Source organism: Parasteatoda tepidariorum, chromosome X1 (genome assembly GCF_043381705.1).
Source record: "Parasteatoda tepidariorum isolate YZ-2023 chromosome X1, CAS_Ptep_4.0, whole genome shotgun sequence".
NCBI classification, from domain to species: Eukaryota; Metazoa; Arthropoda; class Arachnida; order Araneae; family Theridiidae; genus Parasteatoda; species Parasteatoda tepidariorum.
Window position 1 is genome coordinate 64570003 of NC_092214.1, and position 18189 is coordinate 64588191.

General features: G+C 26.7%; 1 protein-coding gene across 1 annotated transcript in view; it reads left to right on the forward strand.

The window, feature by feature from the left end:
- The window catches only part of LOC107452620 (homer protein homolog 2), a 256966-nt gene extending 239761 nt beyond the window's left edge, over positions 1 to 17205 (forward strand). The window contains exons 5-9 of the mRNA XM_016069155.3: positions 1722 to 1843; positions 3560 to 3716; positions 8324 to 8443; positions 10234 to 10314; positions 14506 to 17205. Of these exons, the coding sequence (XP_015924641.1) occupies positions 1722 to 1843; positions 3560 to 3716; positions 8324 to 8443; positions 10234 to 10314; positions 14506 to 14691 (666 nt within the window). The 3' untranslated portion in view covers positions 14692 to 17205. The remainder of the gene's footprint in view (positions 1 to 1721; positions 1844 to 3559; positions 3717 to 8323; positions 8444 to 10233; positions 10315 to 14505) is intronic.
- The last annotated feature ends 984 nt before the right edge of the window (positions 17206 to 18189 follow it).

Sequence of the window (18189 nt, forward strand, 5' to 3'; positions counted from 1 at the left end):
AAGTAAACTCCTGGATCAAGTATTGGGTGGAATTTGCCTTTGTGAAGGACTTTTTGTTTGAACTAACCTGCATTTGCGTTACACGGAGATGAAAACCTCGCACAGTTAGCCTGGCAGCAAGGGGACTCTAACCCTTGATCCGTCTACCACTGAGGATATTTTATGTCAGCACTGTGGTCAGTGTGAAATGCAGAATTCGTATCGACCAGCTATCGCTGAGATTTGAACCCAGTTCATCTCATTGGAAAGTGAACACTCTATCACCTGAGCCACCGCAGCTCTTATTGGAACTGCCGACCCATTTTTTGGGTTTTAGACTACTAATGTTCAACTCCGTAACCTTGTAATGTTGAACCAATCCAGAAGACAAGGAAACTCGTGGATCAGTACCCCCAGCGGTATTGATTTGGTACGGGAACATGGAGGACTTTGCTACTTGACAGATTTAACGTGCGTCAGTCACCATTTACTACACGGGGAGTCTTCAGCCGGTGGGGATCGAGCCACAAATTCTTGGACATGGGCCCAGTGCCCTACCGACCAGGCTATCCCGACCTCTTATTGGCATTTTGTAACTTTCGTTTTGTTGTAATTGAGATTATTCTTTTTATACAGCGGGCAAAGTCATAGTTTTTTCTTACATTATATAAAGAGACAGCCATTTAAATTAAAATGTTCGTTTTTAAATGTTATTTTTATTCAATTTTGATTTTTAAAGAATGTTTACTAATGCATTAAATATTGGTAGACAAGGAAAAATGGAATCCAGTTGTAAGAATTAAAAGAAATAGACAATTTCTGGAGGGTTAAAGAAAAAGAAAACATATTTTCTTATCTTAATTCATTTGTCATGTTACTAGGTATTGGAGTTTGAGCATACACCTGGAACATTTTCCATTGTTATTTATATTCAGTTTAAAATATGTAATCTGTTTATTAAATAAACTGGAGCAACAATTAGAATATTATCTGCGAATTATATTTTTAAATGTTTATTTTATTGAATCCTTTAAAAAAATACCTGTTATATCATTATGTCAGAAATATCATTTACAAAGAGTTTCGTATAAGAATGTTGCTTGTGGAAATGTAACAACAGTAGGAAGATGTTAATGGAATACATTTTCCCATTATAAAACCTTTGTATTTAATATAATCTAGCTAGCAGAAAAAAATTTATTTCTATGCATTCAACTCTTACCATAATGTGTGCAAAATTTTAAGTATAAAACCTCACAATTTTACAATTAAAATCTTCTTTTACGAATTTCTTCTAAATACGTTTGAAATCATTCTTTTACCTCTTTATATATTTAAAATTATCGGAATTAATGACTCCAATAAAAATTTATGTTTAGAGAGAACAAAAATATTCATACAAAATATGGTTTGTCAAACATTACAAATTTTAAGAATAAATATTAATTTCCACTTACTAATAAATATAGTTAGAACTTAAATACAAAATGACTTTTTTACCTGTAGTAAATTTATTTACCATTGTTTAATTCTGTATTGTTCTTAAATTCTGTACATTTTTAATTCCTGTCAATCAGTATTGAAATAACTCTTTTTATTTTATTATATTTTCATATACTATATGTTAATATAAAAAAGATTTTTATTGTTTTGACATTTGCACAAGCTGTGAACTGTTGAAAAGCTCATGTTAGGAAATTTTGAAAAGGATTCTTATATCTTGTATTTTTACTAATTTTTAGGCAACTGACAGCCCTAAGCATCAAACAAAGGACAAAACATCAGTTGCTAGTTTACCACAGTCAACAGTTGAAGCTCAACTTAGATATGAAAATGATCGCCTCAAATTAGCCCTTGCTCAAAGGTAAGTTTTAAGCAAATTAATAATTTTTTTCGTAATTATTTATAAAAGAAAAATAATTACCCAGAAAAATTTTTACCAATTTTTCATAATCGCATATTTTTAAATTGGAAATGTTTTAAAATTTCAAAATATTTTCAGACATTACTATTTTGATGCATTTTTTAAATAATTTTTATATCACTATTTTAATGTATTTTTAAACAATTTTATGTCACTATTTTAATATTTTTAAACAAACACTACAATTTTGTTTTAAAAAAGGGAGTTTTGATTTAAATTTCTGCTTTTTTAATGTAACCAATTTACAGTCATGGAAATTAATAAAATTTTGTAATGAGCCAGTGTCTCATTAAAAATATACGAACAGTGAGTCTATTCTCAGCTTGCTATCTGGGACTCAGAACTGCATTTAAAGAATTTTCTCAGTTAGATTACTAAAAAAATTTTCTTCAATAACTCAATTACAGATTTAGCAATTTAAAAGGTAAAACGAAGTAATCTCTAAATGAGTTAAATATTAATTAGAATTGCTTCAAAAGCTTTGTAAAATAAAGAAAAAGGAAAAGGAATTAATATTGAAAACGGGAAATATATTTGAAGAGTATATTAAAATAACATGAAGAATTTTTGTGCGAAACACGCAAGTAAAATATTTTGACGAAAAGCCTTTCTTACTGTTTTTTTTTTCTTTTTGCATGCATCCTTATAAACTTAGTATAATAGCTCTGATACTCTCCTGGAAATTTCCTCACTTATAAAGAAAGCTACCAGTAGATCTCTCAATAAAATTTATCTGTAAATACCACTAAAAAAAAAAATTAAGTAGCAATGGAGATACCTTAAAAACGCAATTAATATAAAGAACTAATAGGATGAAATGCAATGTATTCTTATAAACTTTTACTGAATATTTATTGCTGATTTTAGTACTGATGAAGAATGTTTCTAAAAATGTAACAAAGTATAGTTTTGAAGCTGTTATGCTTACTATGAATGGTTCTCCATTAATGAAATAACAATAATTTAAGAGCATTATTTAAGTTTAAAAACAACTGGTTTTCTTTCTCGATAAATAACAAGTGTAATTTTGATGATCACTGTTATTTAAAGTTAATCTATTTTATTGTGTTAAAAATTTTAATAAGGAAACATCAAATGACTTTTACAAATTGTCCTAAATTAAGATTGCTGTTTTTAAAAATTTATAGCAAAAAAAAACTGTTAAGGGTGAAAATTGAATCCTTGCAGCAAATTCATGCTACAGGGCATAAATCATTCTTTTCAGAGTTCCTGTTTTTAGTTCAGAAATTTTCAATTGAATTACACATTTACTTTTTCAGAAAAAGTGAATGTGTAAATTGAAGAAAAACAACTTAAAATCATTTTGCTATATTTTCAAAAGGCCAGACATCATTCATAATCACATCTCATAATAAAGAATAGAAATTTTATTCATCAAAATGAAAGGGAAAAAATAGTAGAAGGGACCTGCAGCACCATCTGTCATTAAAATTTTGAATTAAAACCTGGAACCCTTAGCAAAATAGATTATGCCTTGTTACATGAATTTATTTTTTACAAAAAATGCTTTATTTTTAATTTTAACTGTTTTCCTTTTATAAATTTTTGAAAATAATCAGTCTAAGAGGACACCCTGCATATAGGTTTTGGTTTAATAAAATACCTTACTAATCTATCATAATTACCTCATTATAGTTCTGCCAATGCTAAGAAGTGGGAAGTGGAGCTACAAACATTAAAAAGTAATAATGCTCGCTTAACAGGAGCACTTCAAGAAAGCACTGCTAATGTAGAAGAGTGGAAAAGGCAACTACAAGCATTAAAAGAAGAAAACAGCAAAATGAAATCCCGAGTAAATTTTTTTATATTTTTTTACATCTAATTTACATCCTTGTTTTGAAATTAATTCATGATTTTAGTACCTATTTAACTGTATTACAAAGCTAATATCAGTAATGTTCCACAATCACAGCCATTAAACATGTATTTTTTGAGGGCTATTAAAAAGTGAAGTAATTTAAGCTGCACATTAGTGGTCTAAAATAAAAATACATCAATACCTGATAAAACAGTATCAAGCTCAATCACTGAAAATGTAGAATAAAAAGCATCTAAAAGTGTCAATAGAAATTACTATAAATGCTTTTCAGTTGCATCCAACAAATAAACTGATTTTGATTATTTTAATTTAACTTTTGCAAAGATTCATCTCAATTAGGTATTCATCAGATTTCAATAGTATTCAATCCCTCTACTTAAATAGTAATTTAGCACTCTTTATTCTATTAATTTTACTTTCGTAAGTATTTTTTAAATATCTCTTAAGAGCAGTGATTATGAAACACCCTGTATTTGGCAAAGAATTATAAAACAAAGATCTATTATTAATTCTTAATTTTGTTTATGCCTCATACATATGTATCATAAATATTTTTTTTAAAAAATCAACAACAAAAATTGCTTTAGCACTTCTACCTCTAATTTTCAAAATAAAATATAATTCTTATTCTTCAGGGTGCGTAGCGTTTGTAAAAAGTACTTAAAGGTGCTTTTTTGGGGATTTCGTTTTTAAAAGCTTTTAAAGGTGCTTTTTCCAGCTGGCGTTTTTAAAAAGTGCTTTTTTTCGAGTAATTTTTTTTCCCTTCAGTGATATCTGGTGGATCCCATGCATTTCACGAAAAATGGGGAGTTTGCTACGTAATCATTCACGCGGACTTCATGTCGTACCCACGTTATGACTTGCGCATGCGCGCACACTTGAAACCGAAACCCGAGTGCTCCAATTCGGATAGAGAATATCAGATCCTTATGAAATGTTTTTCTTTTTAATTTATTTTAATTTTGTTCTTGTTTATTTCATTTTACTTCTAACACTTTTTTTGACTTAGGGGGTAAGGGTACTTTTGTTCTGAGTTCAGGGTCAAGTTGAATTCACTCGGTGATGTGGGAAAGTACTGATTGTTTCGATTTAAGCCCGTTTCTTTTTGGGTTTCTTTTAACGCTAAAACTGTTTATAAAAAGTTCTTGTTTTTCAATAATATCATTGATTGAATATAAATTTTTTGAGTGCTTGAAAATTTTTGTAAAGTGCTTGAAAAGTTTTTAAAAAGTGCTTATTTTTTATTCAAAGATTTGGCTACGCACCCTGTTCTTGTTTGCCTAAACAAAATCAAATTCAAGAAATTGTTATTTTGAAAAATTTGTAAAAGCATGAGATAGGAAATATGCAGTGTTCTATATTCAAATTGTCTAAAAGAGAAAAAAAACATAATTACTTTGAACATTTACTGAGAAAGAAATGTTTTAAACAGTTACATATATTTTTTAAAAATTTATGTGTGCTTGGATAAATTTTTGTTTTATCACTTTTGAACTCTCAGTTAAAATATGCTTTGTTTTATATTTGAAAGTTTGAATAAACTTTAACAATGAATAAATGAATGATTTATAATTATATACTTTTTTTATTTTATTAAATTGTTAAAAAAAGGGAAACAATTAATTGCAGTTATTTCTTGTTTTTTTTTTTTCCTGTGTCAGAGCAGTGTTTTGTAATACTGAAATCATAACTATGATACAAAAATAACAAATGTAATTATTATTTTCTTTTGCTCATTAATTCAAAGTTAAGTTTAAGATTTGAATTTCATTATCACAAAGTCCTTAAAAATTATTAAATAATTTATAAGCATTTATTTATTCATTGCAAGCAACTTGAATCGTTTTCTACACAAAACTCAATTGATGAAATATGTGGATGATGTTATACATGTTACTAGTTAAAATTATTTTCAAATTCTACTTAATACATACATTAAATTTTAAATATCGCTTACATTGAATTTAGTATTATGCTGATTGAAAATTATATATTAGGTTTCATATTCTTTTTTATTTTTATAAGTGGTTAACATTCATTTCCACATCTATTTGTAATCTGTAGTATCTATTTGTAGTACTAGTATCTTCTCATGAGGTAAAATAAATCAGTTTAATTTCACATCACATGATTTCAAGCCATCTGAGTCAATACTTATTCACTACTGTGAAAGACTGATTGAAAAAGTTTATGTGATATACTGACTGCATCATGGTGTTTATAGTCTGCGTTTTAGTGAACGTGTTACTAGTAAAAAACTAAAGCTTAATAGTTTTAATTTTTTACCAAAAATAAGGACTTAAAATGCGAAATAGGCTGCATATATATATAAATACTAGATAGATAGATAGATAAATAGATAGATATGTTTTAGTACTAAGGATTTAAAAGTTATAAAGGATTAATTACTTTTTTATCATTTATTCAAGCACAATAAAGCATTAAATATTACATTATTCTTATAAATAATGCAGCATTAAGTTAAATAATGAGCATTAGTAATACTTTAAATGAATTTTGGATATTGTTTGTTAAGATGTTCTTTTATAAAGGCATTGTATTTTGAAAACATTAGAAACATTAATTAAAGCATAGTGTAAAAAATTAACACTGATAAAAAATTTCTAAAAATAAAATAAAATATCAAATTCAGAATAGCACTTAATTTCCATAAATCTTTTTTACTGTAGTTAAGCATTTTGTAATTTGTTGTAACAAAATTTTTTAAAGAAATAAACTTTAAATTTGAATTTGTTTTATAATTCCATGATTTAACTTATGAAAACAATCAGAATATGGTGGCATAATGACATGGAGACATAACTTAAATTTAAATTTGCTTTAGTAATTTATTTTATATATAACTACGTATTTTTCAGAGTGTTGTGATACGTAATCATCTGAAAATTACCTATTTATGTTTATTTAAAATAGCATGGATTCAAATTATTATTCAAACTCAAAACTGAAAAGATTTTTATAAGAAAATTTGCTAATTCAAAAGGTATTTATATCTATTACAGAAAATTATTTAAAAGATTTTTTACTTAAAAAAAAGGATGATCCTTTAAAAATATCGTTCGGCTTATATCAGCCAACCTTAATTGACATTCAAAAAAAATCAATTGAATTTCCTAAGTCATGTTTTTTTTATTTCTTTATTTGTTTTTTTTTATTAAAGAATTTGCTGAGCCAATATTTCTACAAATAAAATGTTTCTACAAAAATATTTTCGAGAGCTTTAGGAATGTTTCGAAAGATATTTGATATTTTATTAAATATTTTCATAAATGCATTATTCATTTCTGTTGAGTAACTTTATCCAAGCTGTAAGATTTCGTTTCATAATTTTTTTACAGAAAAATCACAGCTCTGCAAGATAAGGATCAGTGTTTAACTGAAGATATTAAAGAACTAGAGTTATGATATTTTAATATTTTTCTTAGTTCATCATAAAGATATAAAAAATAGACATTACCTCTATGAAAAAGTTAATTATTTTATATACTGATATGTTTTTTATTTTTTAAATTTTTGGATTTAACTCAATGAAGCGAGAGAATTACATACTGATTAATCAACAGCTTATAACAGTGTGGATCAAATGTTTAGGATTATAGAACATTTTGCTTTTCGTTTTTACTAAATGTCATAGTCTTACATGATTCTTAACAATTTCAATATGCAGTCATGACACCTCTATTACACACTATTTCACTGAATATTAGAAAAAGCGTTTTTTTCTGTAGGAAAGCCATAAATTACAGTTTAGAAAAAACCATAACTGAAACCATAACTTTAAAACATTCATATTGATTCATTTTATAATTCTTTCCATGCAAAGTATGCATTATTATTTTCCTAGTATTTAGAAACCTGCACTCTTAATGATTAAAACTTTCAAGCACAAAATTACTCCTAATCTATTAATTAGCAAACAAATACAAACGTGTTAACGAATACAATTTTAGAATAGTTTAACATATAGTTAACAAATTGTTACAATACACATATTATACATTGTTAAACAAAAATTACTAAAAATACTTAGTTGTCCTAAACATAAATTTTAGTTAAGTTGTTGAAAAAAGTGAACACCTATCTGAAACAAATGATCCAAATAAACTCAAGTAAAAATAATTTAAAGTAATAGTTTTATCACTTCATAATAACTTTAAGCTTTTTAAGAAGTGATGAGAATTTTCTTTTAAACCTCTTCCTATTTATCCAAGACCTTTTTGTGGATTTTAGTTTATGTATTAATTTCAAATCAGAAGTGATTACTATAGTTCTTTTTGCTGTTCATTTCCTATAATAATATAAAAACAATTATATTGTTATACTAATAGCCCTATTTATTTGAGGTAAAATTTCAAATGAATTAAAAAAAAAGTTAATAGCTATATTTTGGATAGCCACTGAAAAGTTTATGCAGGCAGACTATTCACTGACTTATTGCATCAATTTAATAGCTTTAATGTTGTATTATATTTTCAATATATTTTGTAAATGCTTAATTTAATGCTTAAATATTTACAACTAAATTAAAAATTTTATTTCCTTACTTTGTTTTTAAATAGGTGTTAGAATTAGAAGCAAGTCATGGAAATCCTGAAGCAATAGCCGAATTACGAAAGGAGATTGGTACTTTACGGAACAAAAAAGAAACATTAGAAGAACAAGTGAACAATAAGGATAATGTAAGCGTTGAGAACAACTTAATTTTACCAATTTAAGATTAAAAAAGAATTATATGAAAAAAATACATTTAATATATTCGTTTTGTACTTCATTCATTCAATGATAAAGAATACTGATAAATTTCTCTTAACAGTGGTAAAGATTTCGTTTTGTAATTTGTAATGATGTAACTAAAATTCTGGACAGAAAATAAGCAACTATTTGTGTATTAGAATTAAAGAAAATTGAGAAGAGAAGGGGATACTGCTTACATATTGAGATTGATAAATATTTGTAAATAAAGAATTTGGCTATTAGAAGCTAATAAAAATGGTGTTTTTTTTTTTAAATTTGGGCAATATGTTGGGTAATTTCTGGTTACAAAATGGCTGTCTTTATCCCCTTAAGGTTGTTTAACTTTTCTTACAATCGTTCTTCAAACAATTACATATTGTGATTTGATTATTTCCTATTGTAACAAAACACTATCATGTAATTGTGTATAGAGGAGAAAATAATGCTTCTGAAAGAGCTTTTTTAGCTTTAATTGGAAACGCAGATTACTATTAAATGTTGAAATAAATATTTTTTTTCCTTATTTTCTCCAGAGTGCATAGCGTTTTTAAAAAGTGCTGAAAGATGCTTATTTTTGATTTACGTTTTTCTTTATTCGGTGTTTGTAAAAAGTGCTTAATTTTCTGTCTTTTAAAAAGAGATTTTTTCTTTGCCTTGTCGATTGTCCTTCTAATTTACAAAAAATTCATGATTTCACAATTTTCTATGCAATATTTATCAGAAACTGCTTATTTTATCATGATTAAGTAAAGTTTTTGAAAATAATTTTGAATTTTATTGATTTTATGTTTATAAATTAAGAACTTTAAACGATGGAAAAAAATAATTGTTATTACTGCACAGATTTTAATTTTGATTTTTTCTTTTTTTTTTAAAGTGATTAAAAATATTTTTTGAGTGCTTAAAAAGTACTTAAAAGGTGCTTATTTTTTGTTGAAAAATTTGGCTACGCATCCTGTTCTCTTTTATTATTCATTAATACTGATACTGAAATGATAGAATATTAGGTGTTATATAGCTAGAAACGTTTTTACAAATGTAAAATATATTTTTTTATTATTTTTTATAATAATCAGTTAATATGTGATCCAATAAAAAGTCTGCTTTTTTGAATTTCTAAATAAATTATTTTCTCAGAACTACCATTTTGGTAAGACAAATCTTAAATTAATAAAACATACTTTTGTCTTCCAAAATTCACGATTTGCTTCCTTTGCTAATAACCATCTAATTTTGTTCCTTTTAACTGATTATAGCAACCAATGGTTGTTCTATTTTAAAATTGCAACTCTTTGTTTTATCTACCTTATACGTTTGAATTGTTTATTAACTTTGTTGATTTATTTGTTTAAAAAATTTTTGGTTTAAAAAGAAAAAGTATTTGATGCAATTATCCTATCAATTGCTTTTAAGATGCATTATTCTTTGAATAAATAAAAGAATTAAAAAGTAACCTTCTCTGTTAAGTTTGTTGCTTAAAATAATTATTTTTCTTTTTGTGTGTGTGTGTGTGTGAATGTACTCATATAATTTCAATGTATCATTTGAATTCATAATTTTCATCCACTTGTTGGTGATAATCCTAAGGTACATCTTTTGTAAAATAATGTAATCCTTATCACTAAAACAGAAACAGGTTGCTAAAGAGGCCTGCTAAATTTTATTATAAAATCACTGACCAATTCTTATTAACTATGTTAACAAAATTTTACTTACTACTAAATTCAATTTATAGGAGCTTGAACAGATGCGTAAAAGAATTGAAGATAACCATCAAGGTCAATCTGCTAGCCAAAAAGTAGAAGATAAACTTAAAGTAAGTTCTAATTACTCTTATCTTTTTTTCTATACCATACGCATATAAATTTTTTATTACCTATATAACACTTTCTAAATTGCTACTTATTTTTAATAAAAATTAATTTGGCTCTCTAACAAGTTCAGACAGGTTTAAAGGGACTCAGAACAAAATTGTTATTACCCTCACTACACCTAACAGGTTCGATTTTATTTGTGTTACACACTGTTGTTAACATTATTGATTTAAAAAAATTCAAATAAAACCATCACGTATTATTGTTGTGCAATAGAGATAATTGCATAAAGTCTATTTTTACCTTGTAAAATGAGCAATTTTATTAATAACAAAAATCAATGAAATCATTTTTTTATAATATGAACCATAATATTAAGTTTTTTTTAATTCTTTTAAGTATTTTTTCTTCTGACTCAACACAGATAGAGCTAAATATTTTTTTTTTTATTTCAGTTTTTTTTTTTTTTTTTTTTTTTTTTTNTTTTTTTTTTTTTTTTTTTTTTTTTTTTTTTTTTTTTTTTTTTTTTTTTTTTTTTTTTTTTTTTTTTTTTAACAAATTAGAGTAAAACCGATTTTATTTTAAATATAGCAATCATGCACTTAGTAATCAATTTTTTCATGAGATTTATTTTTTATTTTAAAAACTTTATAATAACTAATTAAGAAATGCTTAAAATTATTAAATAAATGAATTATGTTAATCAAAATCTATCTAGTCCTAAATCAAAATTTATCTATCAAAATGTATCAAATCTAGTCACTTTATGTGTGAACAAAAGTGTTTTCTGAGTATTTTATTTTTCATAAAAGAAATGCATCATAACAACCTTTTTAAAGTATTATAAAGGTTTCCCAAATGAAAAAAAGAGCATACATTATAGCATCAGAAATACAGTAACGATATGTACGGACTTATAATTAAGGCAATGCACCAGTGATTGAGTATAACTGATTAACCCATTTGCCAGTATTTAAAAGAAGACCTATTACCTTTTCCTCCCTCTCTTGATCCAAATAACTGATTTCTGGAATGTCCTCATAAAGAGTGACCTTAGCTAAAATCATTCACTTGTAAATCTGAATTCTGATTTTTTTCTTCTCTATATTAAAACTATTTTCCAGATTTCGGCAGCAAAAAAAAGCTTTCATTTCAGTTTAGTTCGTTCACCAGGAGTTGGCACTTGGCTCCGCCTTCATCACGTGGTATCCGATGATACTATTACACTATTTTTGGGAGAAGTATGTAGACAATCCTAAGAAAGGTTGCTGTTTGGCAAACATAATTCTTTATTTTGCAGCATCTTTAGGTGCATTTTTTAACATAGAATATTTCATACATTCTATGGAGTGAAGAACTTATTATTTCTTAAATGCTGATGTATTTTAATTTGTTATTCAAAGTATTTCCAGTAATATTTAGGATCTTCAGCAACATCATTATGCATGATAATTCTTTTTATTTAACATCTGCTATTTCAAAACTTCTCTCCAGATAAATTGCAAATTTACTATTCCAATAAATTTTGTTGTAAAGCAGTTTTAGGGGGAAAATAGTTTAAAATAGAGAATTGTACAATTTAATTCTGTAATTTCACGCTTGTAAATAATGAATTTAATTACTTTTTTTTTTCTTTTTTTTTTACAAAAGATTTTTGAATAATTTTTCATTCAAAAAATAGCGTTATACAAATAGAGTTTTACAAAAATACACATTAATGAAACTTTATTAAAACAACTATTTATTTTTAGCTATACCCATCGTAAAATTCATTCACTTTTCTACCTTATTAAATAACTATATTTTCAACAAAAAAAAAACGTACTGTACTTAAATCAGAATTAAAACTCATACATAATTATTAAATTTTAAGAAAATAGTAAAACACAAAAACTTTGTCTTCGTTTTCGCAAAACATTATTTATTATATTTTTCTCTTTTAGTTGAATAATTTGCTCTTTTTGGGATATTATGCTCTGAAAGCAGCAATTTTTAAATTTAAAATATATTGAACTAGCTAGAATAACGAAAAGTGTAATAGCAGATGATAAAGCTAAGTAAGTGACTGAAGAAAAAAAATCCCTGTTTGCGTTTGGCGTGCATAAAAGGTTATCTCAAATTCAAGCGCAGAGATTTTTTTTCTCACATTCCCCCCATGCTGAAATTAACTTTGTGTCCAAGGAGGTGGGGCCAAGTGCCAACTCCTGGTGAACAAATTATACCCACTACAGAGAACAAAACAAATATTAATATTTTTCATGTTATCCACAATTTAAAAACTGAAATTATTAATTGTGAATTTTTCAGACATATTTATATTAACTGTTGCAGAAATTCAACACCAGCAAGTAAAGAGTTAATGTGAAACATTCATTTTTTCAAATTGACTTTTGTCCCATTTTATAATCTTTCAATTCATCAAAAATTATTAAAATTGGTTAATTTAAAGAAAAATAATAACAAGTTACTCATATTGTTAGGCATTAAATAGTAAAGAATGTTTTTTTTTCCACACAAGATTCATTTTGCTAGTTTACAAGCATTTTGTTTAATCATATTCTCAGAAATATAAAAACAGCTTATATTTCAAGTTAACTCATTTTCCTAGTTACAGCTATCAAGAAAAATTTATCAAAAAAGTAATACATCAAACAAAGCCTGCAATACATCACTTACATTTTTTTAGAAGCATGCTTTTTTTCTAATAACTTGAAGAACATATTGATGGGGGAAAAATTATGAATAAATAATTTAAAAATTTTATTTGAAATTATTGCATCATATACAGTCAAAGGAATACCATCGGTTCTAGCCAAATCTATGCAATTAAGCGGGTTATTCCATTAAAAGGGAAGTGCAATACTCAATCTAAAATTCTGAATTTTTGCGAAATTTTACTTTTTTATGATATTTAATGCATAGTATAGCGTTTTGATTAAGTAAACTCAGTTTTATGATCAATAAATAATTATAATTAAAACTTTCTGCCTTAGTATCATGAAGAAATGTCATTTAAAGTTACATAAAAATAAATCAATGTTAGTGAAAAGTATCATGTAGGAACTAAAATATTATTTGGTCCCATCCGAAAATTTCTGTAATTGAAGACTGTTTTTTATACCCGTTAATAAAATTAGATATTGCCTTTTAGTTTCTACTAAAATTTTCATGACTTGTGCGTATTCCTTTCAAACACATGCAGAATTTTTTTTCTTCTAATCTTTGAAACTTGAGAAATTCCTAATTAATGCGCTATTTTAGTTGGGGATTTCTTTGAAATTTATTGTTTCTAAGATTCATTGTTTTTTTCCGATAAATTTAAATCATTCTTTTTCGCGCTCAACTTGCAACCAACTCAAAATTATTCACTGGATTAAGCCGTTATTCCACTTAAGAAAAAGACACTCTTTACACTAGTGTATTAGGTTTTTAAAACTTTTTCTTATCAAAGCTAATAGTGCATCAAGAGGGGACCACAAGTCTTGACCTAAAAACAAATCACTCTATCCCTTTTTTACATACTAAATGATGTGTGAGTGAAGTAAGTCAAAGAGGGGTAGAACCCCCTTCGTTTATTTCAATGTATAACTGGCAGCAGGATTTGATTAATTTTTCAACTTTACCCCAAATACCTCCTAATGAATAAGAAATCCCTATTGAAGTGACCACCTTGTATCTTTATCTTAACTGAAAAAGGGAAATTCTATTTTAGCTGGTGAAACATTTCTCAAAAATAAAAAAAAATTTTTCATTTCAGTACCACTTCTTTATGCAATTAAGCAGGATCAAAAAGCAACAAATAACCGTTTAAACGGGGAAGTTTAACATTAGTTTCATATAAAATGATTTGGTTCCATGAAATTTTATTCGTATAAGCAGGTTATTCGATTATCCGATTAAGTGGGGACGACTGTATTATACTTTGTACTTAAAAGCGTTAAACTCTGATTTATTAAATTAAAAACTTTTTAAGCTTTCATATACCAAATGCAGCATTGTTTTTATTCATCCCAACTTTTTCAAGAAAAGAAACAAAAATAAGTAAATAAAAATTAACATGAAATTAATAAAATTAACATGAAGTGATTGGTTTATTTTGTAGCAGCATTCAAAGGTTGTAACAATGTGTAGATGCAATTGTGGTTCTCATACTTACATCCATTTTTTTTTAAGTCTATAAATTTTTATTTTAGGTTTTGTTAGCAGACAATGAAGGCTTAAGAAGCAGTGTTAGTCGGCTGCAGGAACAGCTAGACACAACTAAGTCAAGCAACAAGGCCAAAAAAGGTGCATTAGAACAACTAAATCAACGACTGGCTCAAAAGATCCAAGAACTTAAAGACATTCAACATGAGATATCTTCATTACTAAATTCCTGATACTTAAACATATTGTATTGCATTAATCTTCAATGTCCCTGGTCCCAAACCATAGCTCCCTACCAAATAAAAGTACCTGTTTGGGTCCTTACTACAGAAGCTTATCAAATAGCTAATTTCTTTGTGTATGATGACTCCTCTACTTCAGAATATTTTGGTTCAGTTAATTTTTGGGGGCAGATTCTTCTATCAAACGACAGAAACCAGAGATGTGCATTTGGTCATCCTTTTGGTATTTGAGCGAATCAGGCATCACAGTGATAGCTGGGCTGAGCAAGTTCCTAAAAAAGAATTACTTATCAGCTGCATTCATTAACTTGATCAACTGTGTAAATTATGTATTTAAAAATGTGTTCAGAGCCATGTTTAAGCTTAATGAGGTTCTAAGTTAATAAAGGTAATGGGACCTATGTCCAATGTTTCTAAAAAAAATAACAACTGGTGATTTTTGAAACCCACTGACCTCAGGATCCTAGGCTTCTACCCGTTTAGCCTAATATAATATCCTGCACTGAATATATATTACTTACTTTTTTCAGCCATAACTATTAGCAGCTGTTTATTTTATTTAACTTTTTTTATTTTTATATCTATAAAATTTATTATGTTATGAAATTGTGTTTTAAGAACATTTTATAGTTTTAATTCAACTTATTATTTTAAAAGTTTTGTAAATTACATTTCTTTTTCATAAGGGAAAAGTAAATGTAGTTTCAAAAGATGCTATTTAACTTGTGAGAAAATATTAATCTAAGAAAATGTTCATAATGGGATTTGAAATTTTAACATTTATAACTTAACTTAGGATTTTAAATTATACTTATTTTATTGCTTGTAGTATTTCTTTTTTTTTAATTTTCTTAATAATTCCTGTTATTTTATTTATTTATTTATATTTAGAGTAACATATTTTAAAAAAACTGCATACATCCACTTTTTCAAACTCTCTTTATAAACAGCTCAAAGCTTGCTGAAAAGTAAAAACTAGTAGGTGATTAAATTTTGGTAGTTCATGCACAAATTGGGGAACAAAATTTTTAATAAATTTTTATCTGTTTGTTTAGGTACTCTCTTGATTGAGAGGAAGAAAAATTTGTGGCAGCTATTCCATTCTAGGAATAAATTGATATTGTACATTTAAAATACAGAGTAGATAAAAACAAATTAATATTATGTAATTAATTGTCAGAATGCTGTGAAATACATATTTTCGAAGCATGTTGGAAATAATATATATAATTATAATAAATACTGTAGCTCACCACTATGTCCTTAGATTTATAACTTATGAGAAAATATTAACACTTTCCTTATAATTTTAACTGGCTATAGGTCTGGCTTTACAGGTAAATGTGGAACTCCATTGTCTTTTAATGACTCAGTCACTTTGCATCAAACTTATTTTTGAATGAGTTTTGTTTTAAATTTAAATTGTGGTTTATTTAAAGTTGTAAAGTACAAAGTGCTTAACTTAGGGCAAAAATGTTTGTCCCTTTGTATCTTTAGCACAATTGTTCATTTTCAGATTTATTATGTTACCATTAAGCCATAGCCAATAAAAAGCTAACCTCATTCTCTGAGGTTGTTAAATTTTATAGCAACTTTTACCACTTCTCATAATTTAAATTGACTTAAACAAAAGATTTTCAGGAAATATATATCTATCACTTCAAGCATTTTTGTCATTAATGCATATGACCGATTATTAAAACCATTATTCCATTTGATTTACTAATGAAATTACCAAGTGGGATTGTTCACTCTATTTTAGAATAGCGATGTCATCAGTGCCATTAGTAATAAAACAAATCTGGGAATGTGTTTTGTATTGAATTTTTTACTGTCCTTTAGTTTCTTCATCAATTTCGAAGAAGGTGCTCTCTTATTCGCTGTGTATTTAAGTCCTGCTGCAGAACTATTGCACTGCCATTATGAATGACATTATTCTCATGTTCGCCATATTTAATGCTAATAGATAGGTTACTCTTAAAAACCAAGTTCAATGTATGTTTGTGATGATTAAATACTTTGATCTGAAACTAGGTTTATCAGTTTTGAAAGTGTTACCTAGATTAAAAAGAAACAATTGTAAACTCTAGTTAAATGCTATTGTAAGCGACAGTGAATCTCCTTTTTCATCTATTGTAATTCATATGTTATATTTTCTGTTATATTTGAAGAACAAATTTTCAGTATCATTTTTTGAGTAGTATCTGAGATTGTAAATATAAATATTTGACAGAGTTGACAGTATTACAAAAATGATCTGAGCCCTTTTGGCAAAAACGAAAGAAGGTAATGCATCTAATAAAAAGTTGCACTATCTGGAATGTGTGAATTCATTATGCAATATGAAATGATCTGAAATACAGATGCTACTTGGGCATCTTGTAAATTTATATCAGATATATAGGCCCTTTGGGCATGCAATATGTGTAATGACAGTGTGTTTCAGAGATAATTTTCCCTGTACATTGATGATAGGACAAAATAATATAATAATTTACTCTTCAATAGTGTTGTGTTTTCTTTAATTAAAATAAATATGGACACAATATATTGGTCACAATTATCTTTATTTATTACAATGTATATTATTTCATTCATGAAATTAGGCAAATAATTTGTTATTCTTTGCATTATGGTGCCTTTATGTGAATAAGAATCATAATTTCTACGAGAGTCAAATAAAACTATAAATTACGGTTTGAAAAGTCCCTATTCTTTTTTTAGCTAGGGATTACAATGACGGATGTTTAGCTGGTATTTTATGCATGCATATTACATTTTTAATTTATTTGCAAGAATATATTCTGTGATTCCTCTAGACTTAGGAAATTATAAGTGTTTGGAATCCAGGACTTTCATTTTTCTAAAAGTGGGTCCGTATTAAATAGGAATTCAATATCTCTTTATTCTTCTATTAATATTAACTTTCATAATTCTCTCATCTATTGATGGACAAAGCAAATAATTTCAAAACAAGAAGAGTTATATTTGATTTGAACAATCAAAACTTTTAATTAAGACTGATGAAACCCCACACTAAGAAAAAGCAATGATGTTATTTGATACTCAGAATTCTAATTTTTTCATTCAGCTATTAAGGAAGTTAAAAAGATTTTTTTATGCATATGCATATATTTAATGTTTGGTAAAAATTTTGCCCACATAAATCTGCTGACACTCTATTTTTTTTTCTACCCTGGTTAATTATACATCTTAAAAACACATGTCTTATTTTTTGCATCTCTTTTTGATTTTCATCATATTTGACACATTATAGTGCATAAGCATGATCACTTATATTTTAAATTTCATTGCCAAGATACACCCACAAGCTCTAGGGGAAATTATATTTAAAATCATGAGATAATAAATCTTTTTTTAAATTTCCGAACAGTATGATGGTATTTTAAGATTCAAGAATTAATAACTGTTCACTTTGTGCACTGTTCCTACCACTAGGATTATCATCATAGCTACCAACATTCTAGT